This window comes from Eptatretus burgeri, chromosome 3, assembly GCF_056783735.1.
Source record: "Eptatretus burgeri isolate ZD-2024b chromosome 3, Ebu_testis_v1, whole genome shotgun sequence".
Classification (NCBI taxonomy): Eukaryota; Metazoa; Chordata; class Myxini; order Myxiniformes; family Myxinidae; genus Eptatretus; species Eptatretus burgeri.
The window spans coordinates 63,699,321-63,714,449 of NC_140963.1; the positions used below are offsets into that span (position 1 = coordinate 63,699,321).

The 15,129-nt window shown below is 41.0% G+C and overlaps 1 protein-coding gene across 1 annotated transcript in view; it reads left to right on the plus strand.

Annotated features, from left to right (window-relative positions):
- Positions 1 to 15,129, plus strand: part of LOC147030062 (villin-1-like) — a 96,789-nt gene that overhangs the window by 73,040 nt on the left and 8,620 nt on the right. Inside the window, exons 16-19 of the mRNA XM_085873774.1 lie at positions 1,761 to 1,905; positions 2,865 to 3,053; positions 7,037 to 7,105; positions 10,345 to 10,806. Coding sequence (XP_085729900.1) covers positions 1,761 to 1,905; positions 2,865 to 3,053; positions 7,037 to 7,105; positions 10,345 to 10,806 — 865 coding nt within the window. The remainder of the gene's footprint in view (positions 1 to 1,760; positions 1,906 to 2,864; positions 3,054 to 7,036; positions 7,106 to 10,344; positions 10,807 to 15,129) is intronic.

The window sequence follows — 15,129 nt, forward strand, 5'->3', positions numbered from 1 at the left end:
TTGGGGGAAAATACATTGTTGTAAAAAAATAGATTGATGGATAAATATGTAGCACATGAGATTATGCAGCAAAGAACAGTCACCTGTGAAATGAAAAGAGCAATCTGCCAAAGGAATGAACAATAACGATAATACTGTACATTTTTACAGATCTCGCTATGATTACTGCCCATTGCCACATCATATTTCCAACATATACCCCACTCCTGCCCAGGCAAAAACTGCTAGTTGGAACTATAGTATATGAGAGTAGTACTCTCGTATACTATAGTTGGTAACAGGTCCTACTACAGTAGTCTGCAGAGAATTACTACAGGAAAGGAATGGATTTGCCTGGATGAGCTCTTCTATTATTTTCTCATTTTGTTTACATCCCTTCCACTCATTTCACGTTGTATAACACATGTGCATCATTCCCCTTTGCCATGGAGCTTGTTCTTGAGCTAAATAGCTTCTGCAGGAAGAGAGACAGAGAGACAGAGACACTTGGATGATTAAACTTTTGTAGACACCATTCGATTAACTGAATAGCATTCATTTTCTGACTCGTAATTACGATACCTTATTTCACTAGTGGCATCGATGCACTCTCAGGTGTCTTTCTTCTAAAAATGCTGCCGATGTTGTTGAAGCAGAGCAAGCCTGTTTAATTTTCTCCGACTCACTAACGGTGTATGGGTACCCACTTTGTTGTCATCGTTCTTGCTTCGAAATCTTTAGTCAGGGGTATTCCTGACTTTAAAAAGTTCTACAAAATAATATGATATAAATTTTTGAGTAAGAATTTATATATCATACCATCACTGACCTCAGGTTTTAAGGTGAAATGTCGACACTTATGCACTCTCAAATACAGGGTGATTAAAAATTTATTTATTTATTTGAGAACCCTAAATAATTCCCATGCACGAAAAACTATATCTGTTAGGAACCTAATATTTTGTGTAAATTTAGCTGAATGTTACAGAAAGACGTGACATGATCGTGAGAGTTATCAGTTATCACATGATTTATCATGTGACCCGGCAGTGACGTTTAACGGTTTTCACTCAGTCATAACTTGGCGTTCGCTGTGGAAGAACGTGTGTATCTCGGCAAACAATACATCAAGAATGCATCATTTAGGGAATGTTAAATTGCATTTAAAAGTCACTTTGGGTGGTCATACGAAACCTTTGAAATCAGCAATATGGAAACTGGTGAAGAAGTTCAGAGAAACAGGCTGCGTGAAAGTGAAAAAGCACATGTGCCAGCCAAGTGTTGTGACATCAGAGAAAGTGGATGGCGTGCGGGAAAGAATGGAACCAAGCCCGAATAAATCTCTGAGATGTTTAGCACAACAAACTCATTTGTGTGGAATTAAGGTAATCAATTGTGTGGATCATGTCACGTCTTTCTGTAACATTCGGCTCCATTTACACACAATATTAGGTTCCGAACTGATGTAGTTTTTAGTGTAGGGGAATTATTTAGGGTTCTCGAATAAAAAAAAATTCACCCTGTATAATGGCATCTGTATGGAACATTTTCGGTTCCCTCAACTTTGCTTAAACAGATTACAATTGTTGACAAATTTTTGATGTAACATTAATAATTACCATTAAAAAATGTATGTTTTTTTATTTCACTTCAGTTAAAATCCATTCAAAAGCTGTTTAGTTATTGAATAAATTAAACAAGGTTGTAAGGCATTGTCTGCAGCTCAAGCTTGCGAACAGTCATTTACTTGTTCACCTGTGTTTGTATCCTATGGTGAAAAGGCTGCAAGAAAAAAATGTTGATCAAGAGCCAAGACTGTTTGAGTGCTCTACACAGACTGGACGATTTTATGTCACTGAGATCTGCAACTTCACTCAGGAGGATTTGGATGAAGAAGACGTCATGCTTTTGGACACTTGGGACCAGGTGTGGCCTTTTGAATAAAGAAGAACAGTTATAAGAGTTTGAATGTCCTCTTTGATATAACGTTAAATCCTAATAATAGCAATATGCATAAACCTGTTCAGTGAACAACAACTTTTACAAATGTTCTAGCACTTCAAGTTTATCATTAAAATTGGAAATTTATTTATTTTAATCGTCCTTATTTCCTTCCAGGCTTCTTGTCTTTATCTTTTTCGTTTTGTTTGTACTGTATATAAAAAAATATCCTTTAGTGGGGCAACTTAGCTAAATATAGCATAACAATTGTGCATTTTGTGAGGAAAGCACCAAATTTGGTACACTAGTAGCCTATCATATTATGAACAGATTTGGATATTGGGCAATCAAAAATTCAGCCGCTGATGGCTGTGGCAGCCATTTTCCACTGCCATCAAAAATTTTGAGATGGCCCAATATCCAAATCTGTTCATAATATGATAGGCTACTAGTGTGCCAAATTTGGTGCTTTCCTCACAAAATGCACAATTGTTATGCTAAGTTGCCCCACTACTTGTGTATGATTGAGGTGACAGAGGGTGAAAAGGTAATTTACTGACAGAGGGGCAGTGGGAAAACAGGTGAACACAATAAGGTAGGGAATGAAGGAACAAGAAAGAGAGCAAGAGAGATCTCCAACAAATAAATATATTATTCAGTCATTGCTATATTTCTTTGAAGAAAATCTTATGGAATGAAGCCTGATGTCATAAAATTAAATAATTAATGCATTTGGTAAATTTTTTATTCTGAACTTCAAATGCAACTAATATTCAGCCCGATGTGTGTATATATATATATATATATATATATATATATATATATATATATATATATATATATATATATATATATATATATATATATATATATATATATATATATATATATATATACATATACACATATAATGAAGCAATTTTGTGAAAGAATTTGTTGCTCAGGTGTTCCTGTGGTTGGGGAGTGGAGCAAGCAAAGCTGAGAAGGATGAGTCATTGAACATTGCAAAGGAATACATCCATACCCATCCTGCAAACCAGAACACTGATAAACCAATCATCCTCGTCAAGCAAGGCTTTGAACCTCTGACCTTCACTGGCTGGTTCATGGCCTGGGATCCCCACAAGTGGAGTGTAAGCAGTGCATGTGGATTATGAGGGAAGGTGGGCAGATAAAGGCACTGGGGTGATGTGTGGTGGAAATAGAGCCCTCTGCTGGTGTGTGTGTGCACTAAAAATGGTGGTGTCCCAGAAGAAAGTATCACTTTGGGGAAATATCACCACTTTAAATTGCCCACCGATGTTGGGCCGAGATGGTGGAAGTGCCGATGCTCGTCATAACAATGCTTTCAGCACAAAGTCGACATATAAACTGTAATTATGTCACATTATGTATTCTCTCCATGACTTATCCAATCTTTACATTCTGAGCTGTACCAGACATGCTAAAGTTCAAATGGAAAAATTATTTGGGCCTCAGATGGCTAAATTTCTTCGTCTTTCGCATGCAGCATGTGGCTGCAGTTTTCCTTCATTTATAGGAACACAGCTGTGCTGCTGGTCCAGTGCACTCCTGTAGGTTAGAGCAGGGATTTTGAATTCAGCCAAGATGCTGGTAATACCTCGCTGACTCTTCGCAAAAGACACCGTGGGTTAACTTTGATAACAGTAAGACACCCAAGATACAAAGTGATCTCAAAAGACATGGAGTTGCTTGCGAACTTTTGTTGAGAAGAAGTAACTCAACTAAAAAGTTCAAATGGGAATCGGATCACACAAACAGAGTTGAGCAGAGCTCTTTCAAATGAAGAAAGTTCGAAAAATATTTTGGCAACAATCAACCACATTTTATGCCTGGTGTTGGTTTAATGGTTAGGGTGGTGTGCTTGGGATCCAAGAATCCTGAGTTCAAATCCCCCTCGGCTGTTGAATTAATACCAGGTGGGTTGACTCTGCCTGCCAACCTTCTGAGCTTGGCAAAATGAGTGCCAGCTTGCTGGTATCATGTGTCGGAGTGGCGACCCGTCCAGGATTGTGCCCAATAGCCAAGGAGACTGCCTAGGCAGCACCAATGCTCTGCACAGAGTATGGTCCCAATGGATGGATAGAAGCACATTTTGTTTGTTGGTGGAGAGGAGAAAGATGTCCCATTCACAACACAACATCTACACTGAAGCATGATGGAAGAGTAGTGCAATTATTTATCTGCAAGTCGGCCAACGATTTTGGTGATTTTTGCAAAATTGATGATGCGGATTCCTGATGATTGCAGGCAGATTTTGATCTATCATGTCATTCTTTATGGGAACGTGACTAACTAGACTGTGATTCATATTCCAACAAGATAATGATGTCAAGCATAAATCAAACGTGGTGAAACAATATTTGGGCGGTAAAGAAGCTGAGGCAACAATCATGACCATGGTTTGGCTTGAAAAAGTGTTGCTGTGAACATTTTCAGCATCATACATCAGATCCCATTTTGTCGTAGTCTATAATGTGATCATCATAAAAATACCATATTTGAATCTATAATTACTTTTAATGCGGTTGTCTGAATAATTAATGCTTTTTGTCTTATTCAAACTATATTTTGTGATATTTCTGTGAAGTACAATTTATCCTATTTCAAAAAAACAATATGACCACTGGACCTGTAGCTTATCTGGGCCCTGGCCTAATGCTGTAACCCAAATTTGATAGCATTCTGACTGGTAGGTCTGAAGAGGAAGATTTTTGAATGAATTTGCACGATTTTTCCAAACATTCACTAAGTCTGCCATTTTGACACACTTCTGGTCACATTGTCAGCATGACTTTTGCAATATAATTTTACATCCATCTCCATGCCTAATGTTGCAACCCAAATTTGGTAGCATACTGACTGATGGATTGAGAGAAGAAGATTTTGGAAGGAATTTACGTGATTTTCCCAAAAATTGACCAAGTCAGCCATTTTGACACACTTCTGGTCATGTGATCAACATGGCATCTGCAATTCAACATCAGGACATGATCATCATATTATAACCCAAATTTGGTCACATTCTGAGAGGTGGGTCTGGAGAAGAAGATTTTTGAAGGAATTTATGTGATTTTCCCAAAAAATTGACCAAGTCGGCCATTTTGACACACTTCCGGCCACATTATCAACATGACCAGCAATTTAACACCCTTACCCTTGTCTAATGTTGTACACCAAATTTGGTAGCATTCTGACTGGAGAAGATTTTGGAAGGAATTTGCGGGACCACAATTTTGACACGCTTCTGGTCACCTGATCAGCATGGCCTCTGCAACTTAACATCAGGACCATGTCCTAATGTTGTAACCCAAATTTGGTAGCATTCCAAATGGTGGGTCTGGAGAAGAAGATTTTTCAAGGAATTTCCGCAATTTTCCCAAAAATTGACTGTCGACCATTTTGACACACTTCCGGTCATGTGATCCATATGAACTCTGCAATTTAGCATCCCTAACCTGGCCTAATGTTGTAACCCAAATTTGGTAGCATTCTGACTGGTGGATCAGGAGAAGATTTTGAAAGGAATTTGCAGGACTGCCATTTTGACATGCTTCTGGTCACATGATCAGCATGGCCTCTGCAATCTAACATCAGGACCGTGTCCTAATGTTGCAACCCAAATTTGGTAGCATTCTAACTGGTGGGTTTGGAGAAGAAGACTTTTGAATGAATTTATGCAATTTTCCCAAAAATTGACTGTTGGCCATTTTGACACACTTCTGGTCATGTGATCGGCATGACCTCCGCAATTTAACATCCCTATCCTGGCGTAATGTTGTAACCCAAATTTGGTAGCACTCTAACTGGTGGGTTTGGAGAAGAAGACTTTTGAATGAATTTATGCAATTTTCCCAAAAATTGACTGTTGGCCATTTTGACACACTTCTGGTCATGTGATCGGCATGACCTCCGCAATTTAACATCCCTATCCTGGTGTAATGTTGTAACCCAAATTTGGTAGCATTCTAACTGGTGGGTTTGGAGAAGAAGACTTTTGAAGGAATTTATGCAATTTTCCCAAAATTTGACTGTTGGCCATTTTGACACACTTCTGGTCATGTGATCGGCATGACCTCTGCAATTTAACATCCCTATCCTGGCCTAATGTTGTAACCCAAATTTGGTAGCATTCTGACTGGTGGATCAGGAGAAGATTTTGAAAGGAATTTGCAGGACTGCCATTTTGACATGCTTCTGGTCACATGATCAGCATGGCCTCTGCAATCTAACATCAGGACCATGTCCTAATGTTGTGACCCAAATTTGGTAGCATTCTTCCTGGTGGGTTTGGAGAAGAAGACTTTTGAAGGAATTTATGCAATTTTCCCAAAATTTGACTGTTGGCCATTTTGACACACTTCTGGTCACGTGATCGGCATGACCTCTGCAATTTAACATCCCTATCCTGGCCTCATATTGCAACCCAAATTTGGTAGTATTCTGACTGGTGGGTCTGGAGAAAAAGATTTTTGAAGAAATTTACGCAATTTTTCCAAAAAATTGACTGTTGGCCATTTTGACATGCTTCTGGTCACATGATCAGCATGGCCTCTGCAATCTAACATCAGGACCATGTCCTAATGTTGTGACCCAAATTTGGTAGCATTCTTCCTGGTGGGTTTGGAGAAGAAGACTTTTGAAGGAATTTATGCAATTTTCCCAAAAATTGACTGTTGGCCATTTTGACACACTTCTGGTCATGTGATCGGCATGACCTCCGCAATTTAACATCCCTATCCTGGCCTAATGTTGTAACCCAAATTTGGTAGCATTCTGACTGCTAGGTCTGGAGAAAATTTTTGAAGAAATTTACTAAGTCGGCAATTTTGACACGTTTAAAGTCATGTGACAGGAACGAGCTTTGCAATTAATGTTCCCAGTTCAGAAAGGAACGTTGCTGCTAACTTTCAGCTGGATGGGCCCAGCATTTTGGCAAGTCGAGATAGGAGATGGATGGACGGACAGACGGACGGTGCGTGACGACAATACCTTATCTGGAATTTATATTCCAGATATGCTAAAAAGTACAGTTAAACTGTAAAGTACAATTTATCCCCTAAAAAAGGTTCATGTTATTTTTGTTCATCAACAGAGTGGAAAGTCGTATGAAGAACTGAGATCTGAGTTTGGAGACGAGGCGGCAGTTAGGAACATTTCATCGGTAAGGCATTTATTATGACTAATTGCAGTGGAGCAGAAAAACCCACATCCTTGTAAATGCCCCCCCCCAACCCCTCACTCACCCCACACCCCTTCTCACTTCTCCGTGTAAAAGTAAAAGTAAAAAGGTAGTAAGATATTACTACATACTTCTTACTACTTATTTTTACTCTGTCATTCCATTATGAAAACTATCATCAAGAGTTCAAAGGTCAAAGGTTATGTCAGGTAAAAATGACATGTTTGAGAACAGCTGAAGGGATTTAAATCAAACTTGGTACAAGTATGCCTGGTGTTGACATAATGGTTCGGATAGTGGGCTTGGGATCCTAGGATCCTGAGTTCAAATCCCACTTGGCTGTTGAATTAATACCAGGTGGGGTTGACTCTGCCTGTCATCCTTCCGTGGTCGGCAAAATGAGTGCCAGCTTGCTGGTATCCTGCGTCGGAGTGGTGACCCGTCCAGGATTGTGCCCAATAGCCAAGGAGACTGCTTAGGCAGCACCAACACTCTGCACAGAGTATGGTCCCAATGGATGGATGGATGGAATAGCTGTTTATGGCTTTGAAATGGAAAAGAGGATTATAAATTTTTGATTGAGGTTATCCATCCATTCTTGACATAGAAGAATCAGCATGACCAGGGAGGAAGCAAAACTCATGATTAGAGATCAGAGTTGGAGAAGAGATTGTGTTTGAGGTCTTCATCATTTATTTACTTCATCAAACATAATCTTACACTGGATTTTTTAACAAAGATTTGGAGAAAGTTGACTGATCTACACCTGAGAGGGTGTTTTGAAATTATTCTTTGTACTTGGGGTAATGTCGGTGAATTTTCACAATTCAGGCATTTGGCCTTCAGAAAATACATTATTGTTTTAATTTTTTTGTATACAATCAAGGCTTGTGGAAGAGCTAGAACAATAAATGGATCAGGATGCAAAAAAAAAAACAACAGTGGAGAGAGAAGGAAACTCCAACAGGAAGTTTGAAGGACAAAATATAGGGACACATGGACAAATAATGGGCGTGAGATGGGGTGGACGAGATGGTTAGAGATGAAAACTGACAGAAAGGAAAAACTGGAAATTTGGAAGTAGGTGAGCTTCAGTGGGATATAGAGGGGAGATTAATGGAGGTAGAAAAGATCATGGTTATGGATTGGGGATGATCTGAGATTGTGGTGCACAGCTGTCTTGAGGACCTGGAGAGATGGATGAGATTGAAGAGGATGTTGAAGCTGGTTCCACAGATGGGGGAAAAAAGGGAACAAAATGAGTGGAGGTGAGCAGTGATTTTGAAATTTGGGAGTTTCACCACAAAGGGTTTGATGGTGGACCGTGTGTCCCCTGCGTGGGGGGGCAAAGCACGGAAAAGGCAGAGGGTATAAGACCAGAAAGGAGGTGGTAGAAGACAGAGAGACCACTGACCTGTCTGTGATGGGAAAGTGTTAGACCCATAGACTCGGCTTAATCATGCAGCATTCCAAGAACATCAAGCTGAGCAAAGTGTGAGGCAGGGCCAAAGGGAAGAGTAGTGCTCCATCAAGCTCTGGATGAAGGTCTTGTAAGTAGATAGGAGTTGAGGTGCACCAAGGAAAGACTTTGTACAATGCCGGATGCCCAGTTGGCGACTGGTTTTGTTGGCTAACTTTGAAATGTGGCCCAAGAAAGATCATAAGTGATAGACCTAGAAGTTTGAGTGACTAATCTTTCTCAAGAGGATTGTTAAGAAAGTATATTGGGGGGGGGGGGTGGGTTGCCATATGGTCCTTTCAGAGAGAAAGTGAGCATGAGAGTGTGAGATTTGCCAAGATTGAAAGGCATATTCAAAGTTTGACGAGCTTGTGATTTTCGTTAAGGTCTGAAGAGAGGGAAGAGGCTGCTGCCTCCTATATGAACGCTGATGGATGTCATGTTTGAGGGTGAAGTCATCAGCAAATCGATAAAGGGGATTTTCGAGAGAGTCAGAGAGATTGTTGATGAAGGTTAGGAAGAGAACGGGGCACAGAACACTGCCTTGGGGGGGGGGGGGGGGTTCCAGCTTTAACAGGGAGAGGAGATGAAACGATTCTATTGAGAGCCACACGTTGGCTACGAGAGTAGTCAGTGACCCTAGAGTGGAGTTGGCCTTTGATGCCATAGGCAGAGTGTTTGGAGAAGAAGGCAGTGTCCCAAAATGTATTGAAAGCTCGAGGTATGGTCTTGATATGGGCAGTATCCATTGTTACGCCCTACCAAGTAAGGTAACTTGATGAGCATGTTCCAGAGACAGACTTGACTAACCAACTGCCAACGGGTTGTTGTGGATCGTGAGAGATGTGTGAGTTCAAAACTCAGGTGGGCCTGATGTTTATGGCTATCTTAGTATGTCTGGAGACAGAAACGCAATGCTTGTGATCTTTACAGGATGATTTCAGATTTCCGTTGGCAGGGTTGGCTTTATTCAAAAAGAGGAAAACACAAGCTGCCTTGTGGCAATACGAACAACACGAATTGTTCTTCCAGGATGGACTGTTGAATTGGATATCTGGGGGAGGTAATGGTGTTTATTTTTGAACCAGAGGTGTTTGTTGAAAAATGATTCCCTGACACTGTTTATATCCAGAGACAACAAGATAGTGGGCCAGCCATTGAGATAGATAGTGGATTTCAGGCTAGAATAACCAGCCCAATTCAACTGCTTGAATAGGTGACGCCTTGGTGGTTGACCAGTGGTTTCTCCATACCCAGTATCTTGACTTCAGCTGGATACTCTTAGTGTGTCACTTCAGATGTGCAGAACTAATAGACATGTATCTTGGTTCTTTCCTCCCACAAGTAAATTCCGCCTGCTTCCCCCCACTAGATACATCTACCTGCTTTACTCACCATTTACCACAATAGACAGTTTAAGGCTCAGATGAACAGGTTCTCCTTGTCTTAGCCCTTCATCTATCTCCCTCTCTTCCCTTGTTACAGGAAGCCATTATAATACCTATGTGCCTCATCCTTCTGCTGTAACTTTCATTTTATAAAATAAAAAAGATGATGCACATCAACAGCATATTGCTATGTTGAGACACAGATGAAGAGATATTACATGGGTCTTGGGGAGGAAAAAAGTTCTGATTTATGACCAATGTCTTGTGGCTTTTGACAGTGCCTTATTGATTTTCACATATCAAATTAATTTCAGGCCACAAAGCAGTTAACACTATTGTACTAATCATATCACATTATCTGTTGTGTGTGCAAGGAAATGACAAACACCAGCATGAGCAACACTGGACATTCGGGATCATCGACAAGCGGCACGAGAGGAGGGATGTCCTCTGACAGAAGCGACAGTATGTATGGCAACAAAGACGACTCGTATGGAAGCAGAGATGGCTCATACGGAAGCAGAGATGGCTCATACGGCAACAGAGATAGCTCATACGGCAACAAAGATAGCTCATACGGCAACAGAGATAGCTCATACGGCAACAGAGATAGCTCATACGGCAGCAGAGATAGCTCATACGGCAGCAGAGATAGCTCATACGGCAACAGAGATAGCTCATACGGCAACAGAGATGGTTCATCCCACAGCGGAAACGGTACAACTACCTCATATTCAACCACTTTTAATGATTCCTACACAACATACCCTGCTGTGATGTTGACAAACAAAACCCGTGATGAACTTCCAGAAGACGTGGACCCTGCAATAAAAGAGGTATGTGTCCTTCTCAAGAACAGTTTGCCATTCACTCAATAAATAATGGATCTCATTTACTTGTAACTTGCTTTCTCATGTGTTATCAATTTTTTTCCCAGATTTTTCTTGCTTAATATTCTAAAAGTGTTACTTAATCCTACATGAATAATCACTTGGTGATGCAAGATTGAAATATCGCAAAAATAACAGACATTGCCAAAGCTTTAAGTCTTGTACTTTTCAGGGCAAGAATATAAGATATGGAGACTCAAAAACAATTATGCTCAGAAAAAATGGCATTGATAGAATTCCACCAGAAGTGTTTCAGCACTGTGCCACTGAGTACAGATCGAAGCTTCTTACCTTAACTTCTACGATGTACAGGTCGTGGACAAAAACAAAATAGGACCACTGGATCTGTAGCTTATCTGGGCCCTGGCCTTATGTTGTAACCCAAATTTGGTAACATTTTAACTGGTGGGTCTGGAGAAAAAGATTTTTTAATGGAATTTACACAATTTTCCAAAAAAAATTACCAAGTCCGCCATTTTGACACAGTTCTGATGCCTCCATTCCATTGGAGGTTATGTGATCCGAATGGCTTTGGCAATTTAACATCCCTCCCCTGGCCTAATGTTGCAACCCAAATTTGGTAGCATTCTGACTGTTGGATCAGGAGAAGTAGATTTATGAATCGCATCAAGGAATTTATGTGATCTTCCCAAAAATTGACTGTCAGCCATTTTGACACACTTCCGGTCATGTGATCGGCATGACTTCCACAATTTAACATCTCTACCCTGGCCTAATGGTCTAACTCAACTTTGGCAGCATTCTGACTGGTGGAGCTGGAGAAAAAGATTTTTGAAGAAATTTACTAAGTCAGCCATTTTGACCTACTTAAAGTCATGTGACCAGAACGACTTTGCAATTCCTGTTGCCGTTGCTGCCAAATTGCTGCTGCCAAATGAGAGGAACGTTGCTGCCAAATTTCAGCTGGATCGGCCCAGCGGTTTGATCGGAGAAGTGAAAAAGGAGATGGACAGATGGACGGTGCGTGATGACAGTACCTTATCTGGAATGTAAATTCCAGATAAGCTAAAAATGGAAACACTCACGTAAAGTCAATTAATTGTATGTTGGGCCTCCAAGTGCGGCCAGTATGGCCTGTTTTCGCTGTGGCATCGAGTCCACCAGTGTCTGGAATTCTGCAGGAGGGATGCGGCATCACTCTTCCAAGAGAAAGTCAAAGAACTCACACTTGTTTGATTGTGCTGGAAAATGCTATCTCAGGCATCGTTCCCAAATATCCCATAAATGCTCAATTGGGTTCAGATTTGATAACTGAGAATGTCGTGACTTATGGATAACATCAGTGTCATGCTCATCAAACTATTGGCCAACCACACGTGCTCTGTGAATAGCAGCATAGAGGGATCTACTCTTGCAACAATGCGAACCATAACTATAGGCAACCATGCCTGCAGCATTTTTATACATGACTGTAAGCATGCTGGGATGTTATTTGCTTCATTAACACATGAGCCACACCTGTGTGTAAGCCGTTGCTTGGTGTCCCTCATTTAAGGCCCAACATGCGCAAGGAAATGTTATGATTTAAATCTTGACGCTTTAGCCAGCGTATGCCGACGTATGAAAAATTTGGCGAATACGCGAGCACACGTCGAATACGTTATGGGTAAGTTTTGTATACGTTAAGAGCACGCTGAAGCACGCTGGCATACGTTGTAGTACGCCAAGCTCGTCGACAAATTTTAACATGCTCAAAATTTATCGACGTATGCCAGCGTATGACTCACACGTTCTGCATATGCTGGCCATAAGTTGTAGGCACGTTACGCGATCGTTGACACACGTAAACACACGTTACTTGTAAGTTACTCATAAGTCGAAACACGTCGTGGTAATGTCTAGCTTACCCGAAACTTATTTCTAACCTATAAGTAACGTGCTTTGAACCTATGTGTAATGTATCTCCAACACACATTGATGTATGTAGACGTATTTGACGTCTTCCGGACGACCACAGAACTTACTGAACGTGTTTCTAACTTACAGCTACCGTATAATGGCGTATTGGTAGCGTTTAGGGGAATTGGTATATAAAAAAGGGGTTCACAGGAGGAACCCGTCAGTGTTCCAGACTCCATGGTTTTTTTTTTGGCATGACGGTGATGTTAACACTTCGATGTCTAATGCGGTTATGATTTAAATCGTTGAGTGGCAGCCTATTAATAGGCTACGCCACATGATCGTCGGCGATACGCTGCCGCACTATGCATAAGTTAGACTATTGTTGGGCATAGGTTGTGAACGCCGACAACACGCTAACCATTCGTTGGTATAAGTTATCTATAAGTTATTGAAACGTTCTGTGTACATTACTAATACGTTATGCATGCATCCAACTCGTTATGAATACGCCCAAAACTTAAAAAAAAACATCAATAGTTCAGCGTACGCCAGTGTTTTACATACATTTTGATACATTGCCATATGCCGGCTAAAACGTCAAGGTGTGACAGGGCCCTTACCGAGGTGTTTCCATTTTTTTTTACACTTCATGTATGTCAGGACAAGCAAAAGCTCCCACAGGACTACAAGGATGCACTCATCATCACTATCTACGAGCGTAAGGGGGATTGAGCAGACTACAGAAACCATCATGGCATATCCTTACTGGCATGTTAATTGCTGGAAATATTTCAGCCCAAATCCTCCTGAATAGATTGAGTCATCTCAAAATGTGTGCTCCCTGAAACTCAATGTGGCTTCTCGACTGGAAGATCGACAAATGATATGATATTCACTCTCAGACAACTGAAAGAGATCCCGTAGAACATCATCATGACTTGTATGTCGTATTTGTCGACTTTTCAAGAGCATTCGACACCGTGGACACGTAGACTTTCTGGACGATACTGAAGATCTATGGCTGTCCAGATCATTTTGTAAAGACCATAAAAGAGTTCCACGATGGGATGACTGGCAGAGTCTCACTGACTCGTTTGACATATGCCATGGAGTGAAGCAGGGTGCTGTCACCCCACTCTGTTTAGCTTATTTCGAATTGGCGTCCTCACCAGCATGTCACAGAATCTCAGCTCTGGAATCTATATCCGTACCAGATGAATTGAAAAACTATTCAACCTTGCCAGACTGCATGCCAACACCAACGTGTGAGGGAAACGTGAAAGAGAACGTCTGTTTGCTGACAACTCAGACCGAGTTGGCTTTCACGAAGGGATATCTAATAAATCACCACTCATTTTGCAGCTGCGGGACAAACTATTTGAATTCTAAATGAACACGAGAAAAACTGAACTCTTCTTTTAGTTAATGTATAAACATAACATTGACACCAATGTCCAATCTGAAGTCTGTGTTAATGGAGAAGCCCTCAGATGTGTTAATAACTACACATCTTGGGAGTATGGTACCGCATGATAACTCACCTGATGCAGAAGCTGCACACCGCCAGCAGGCAGAATCAAAATCTTTCAGAAAAACTGTCCAAATGTCTCTAGTCCCAGCATGGCATTAGAACTACAACAAAGATCAAGGTGTATCATGCTGTGGTGTTGACTGCACATCTGTACTCAGTATAATCTATGACTTTCTACAGGTTGGCCGCATTAGTAAACTCATGAGCTTGCAACTGAGACACCTACAGTAACTTCTGAGAATCAAAGGGTAAGGCTAAGTCCCCACTACCACAGCCCGAAGGAGAGTTGCGATGCCTCGTTTTGCGTTTATTACATCTGCTCAACTTAGATGGACAGGCGATGTCATTTGTATGCCAGAGCATCAGCTCCCGAAGATTTCATTTTACGGTGAACTCAAGGAGGGAAACCGTGAACCAGGAGGCCAAAAGCAACGCGACAGAGATGTCGTGAAAAGGCACCTGAAGAAAGCAAGCATTAACATAGAGAACTAGAAATAATTTGAAGGAGACATAAAACAGTGGAGAACTGTTATTTATGATCCAGATAGAGGGTTGAGTGACAAAGAGAGGATGAATAACAGCGCTGTCATATTGAGCGGCACAAATTTTGGTAATGACAACTGACCGACCGACTTATTTTGCCTCCATTGCAGCAGAGGCTTTGCATCCAATGCTATTCTCACTTGCCATCACCACACAAGCAAGTGCCAACGCATGTGTCTCCAGGGTCATCATCGTTCAACACGGATATCCAAAGGAAGGAAACATGCATGAGCCACATTCTGACATCACAGTGTGATAGTGGTCTGCACATTCAGAATTGTACAGCAAATACCAAATGCCAATCATGGGATTGTTTTATTGAGCAAGCACTT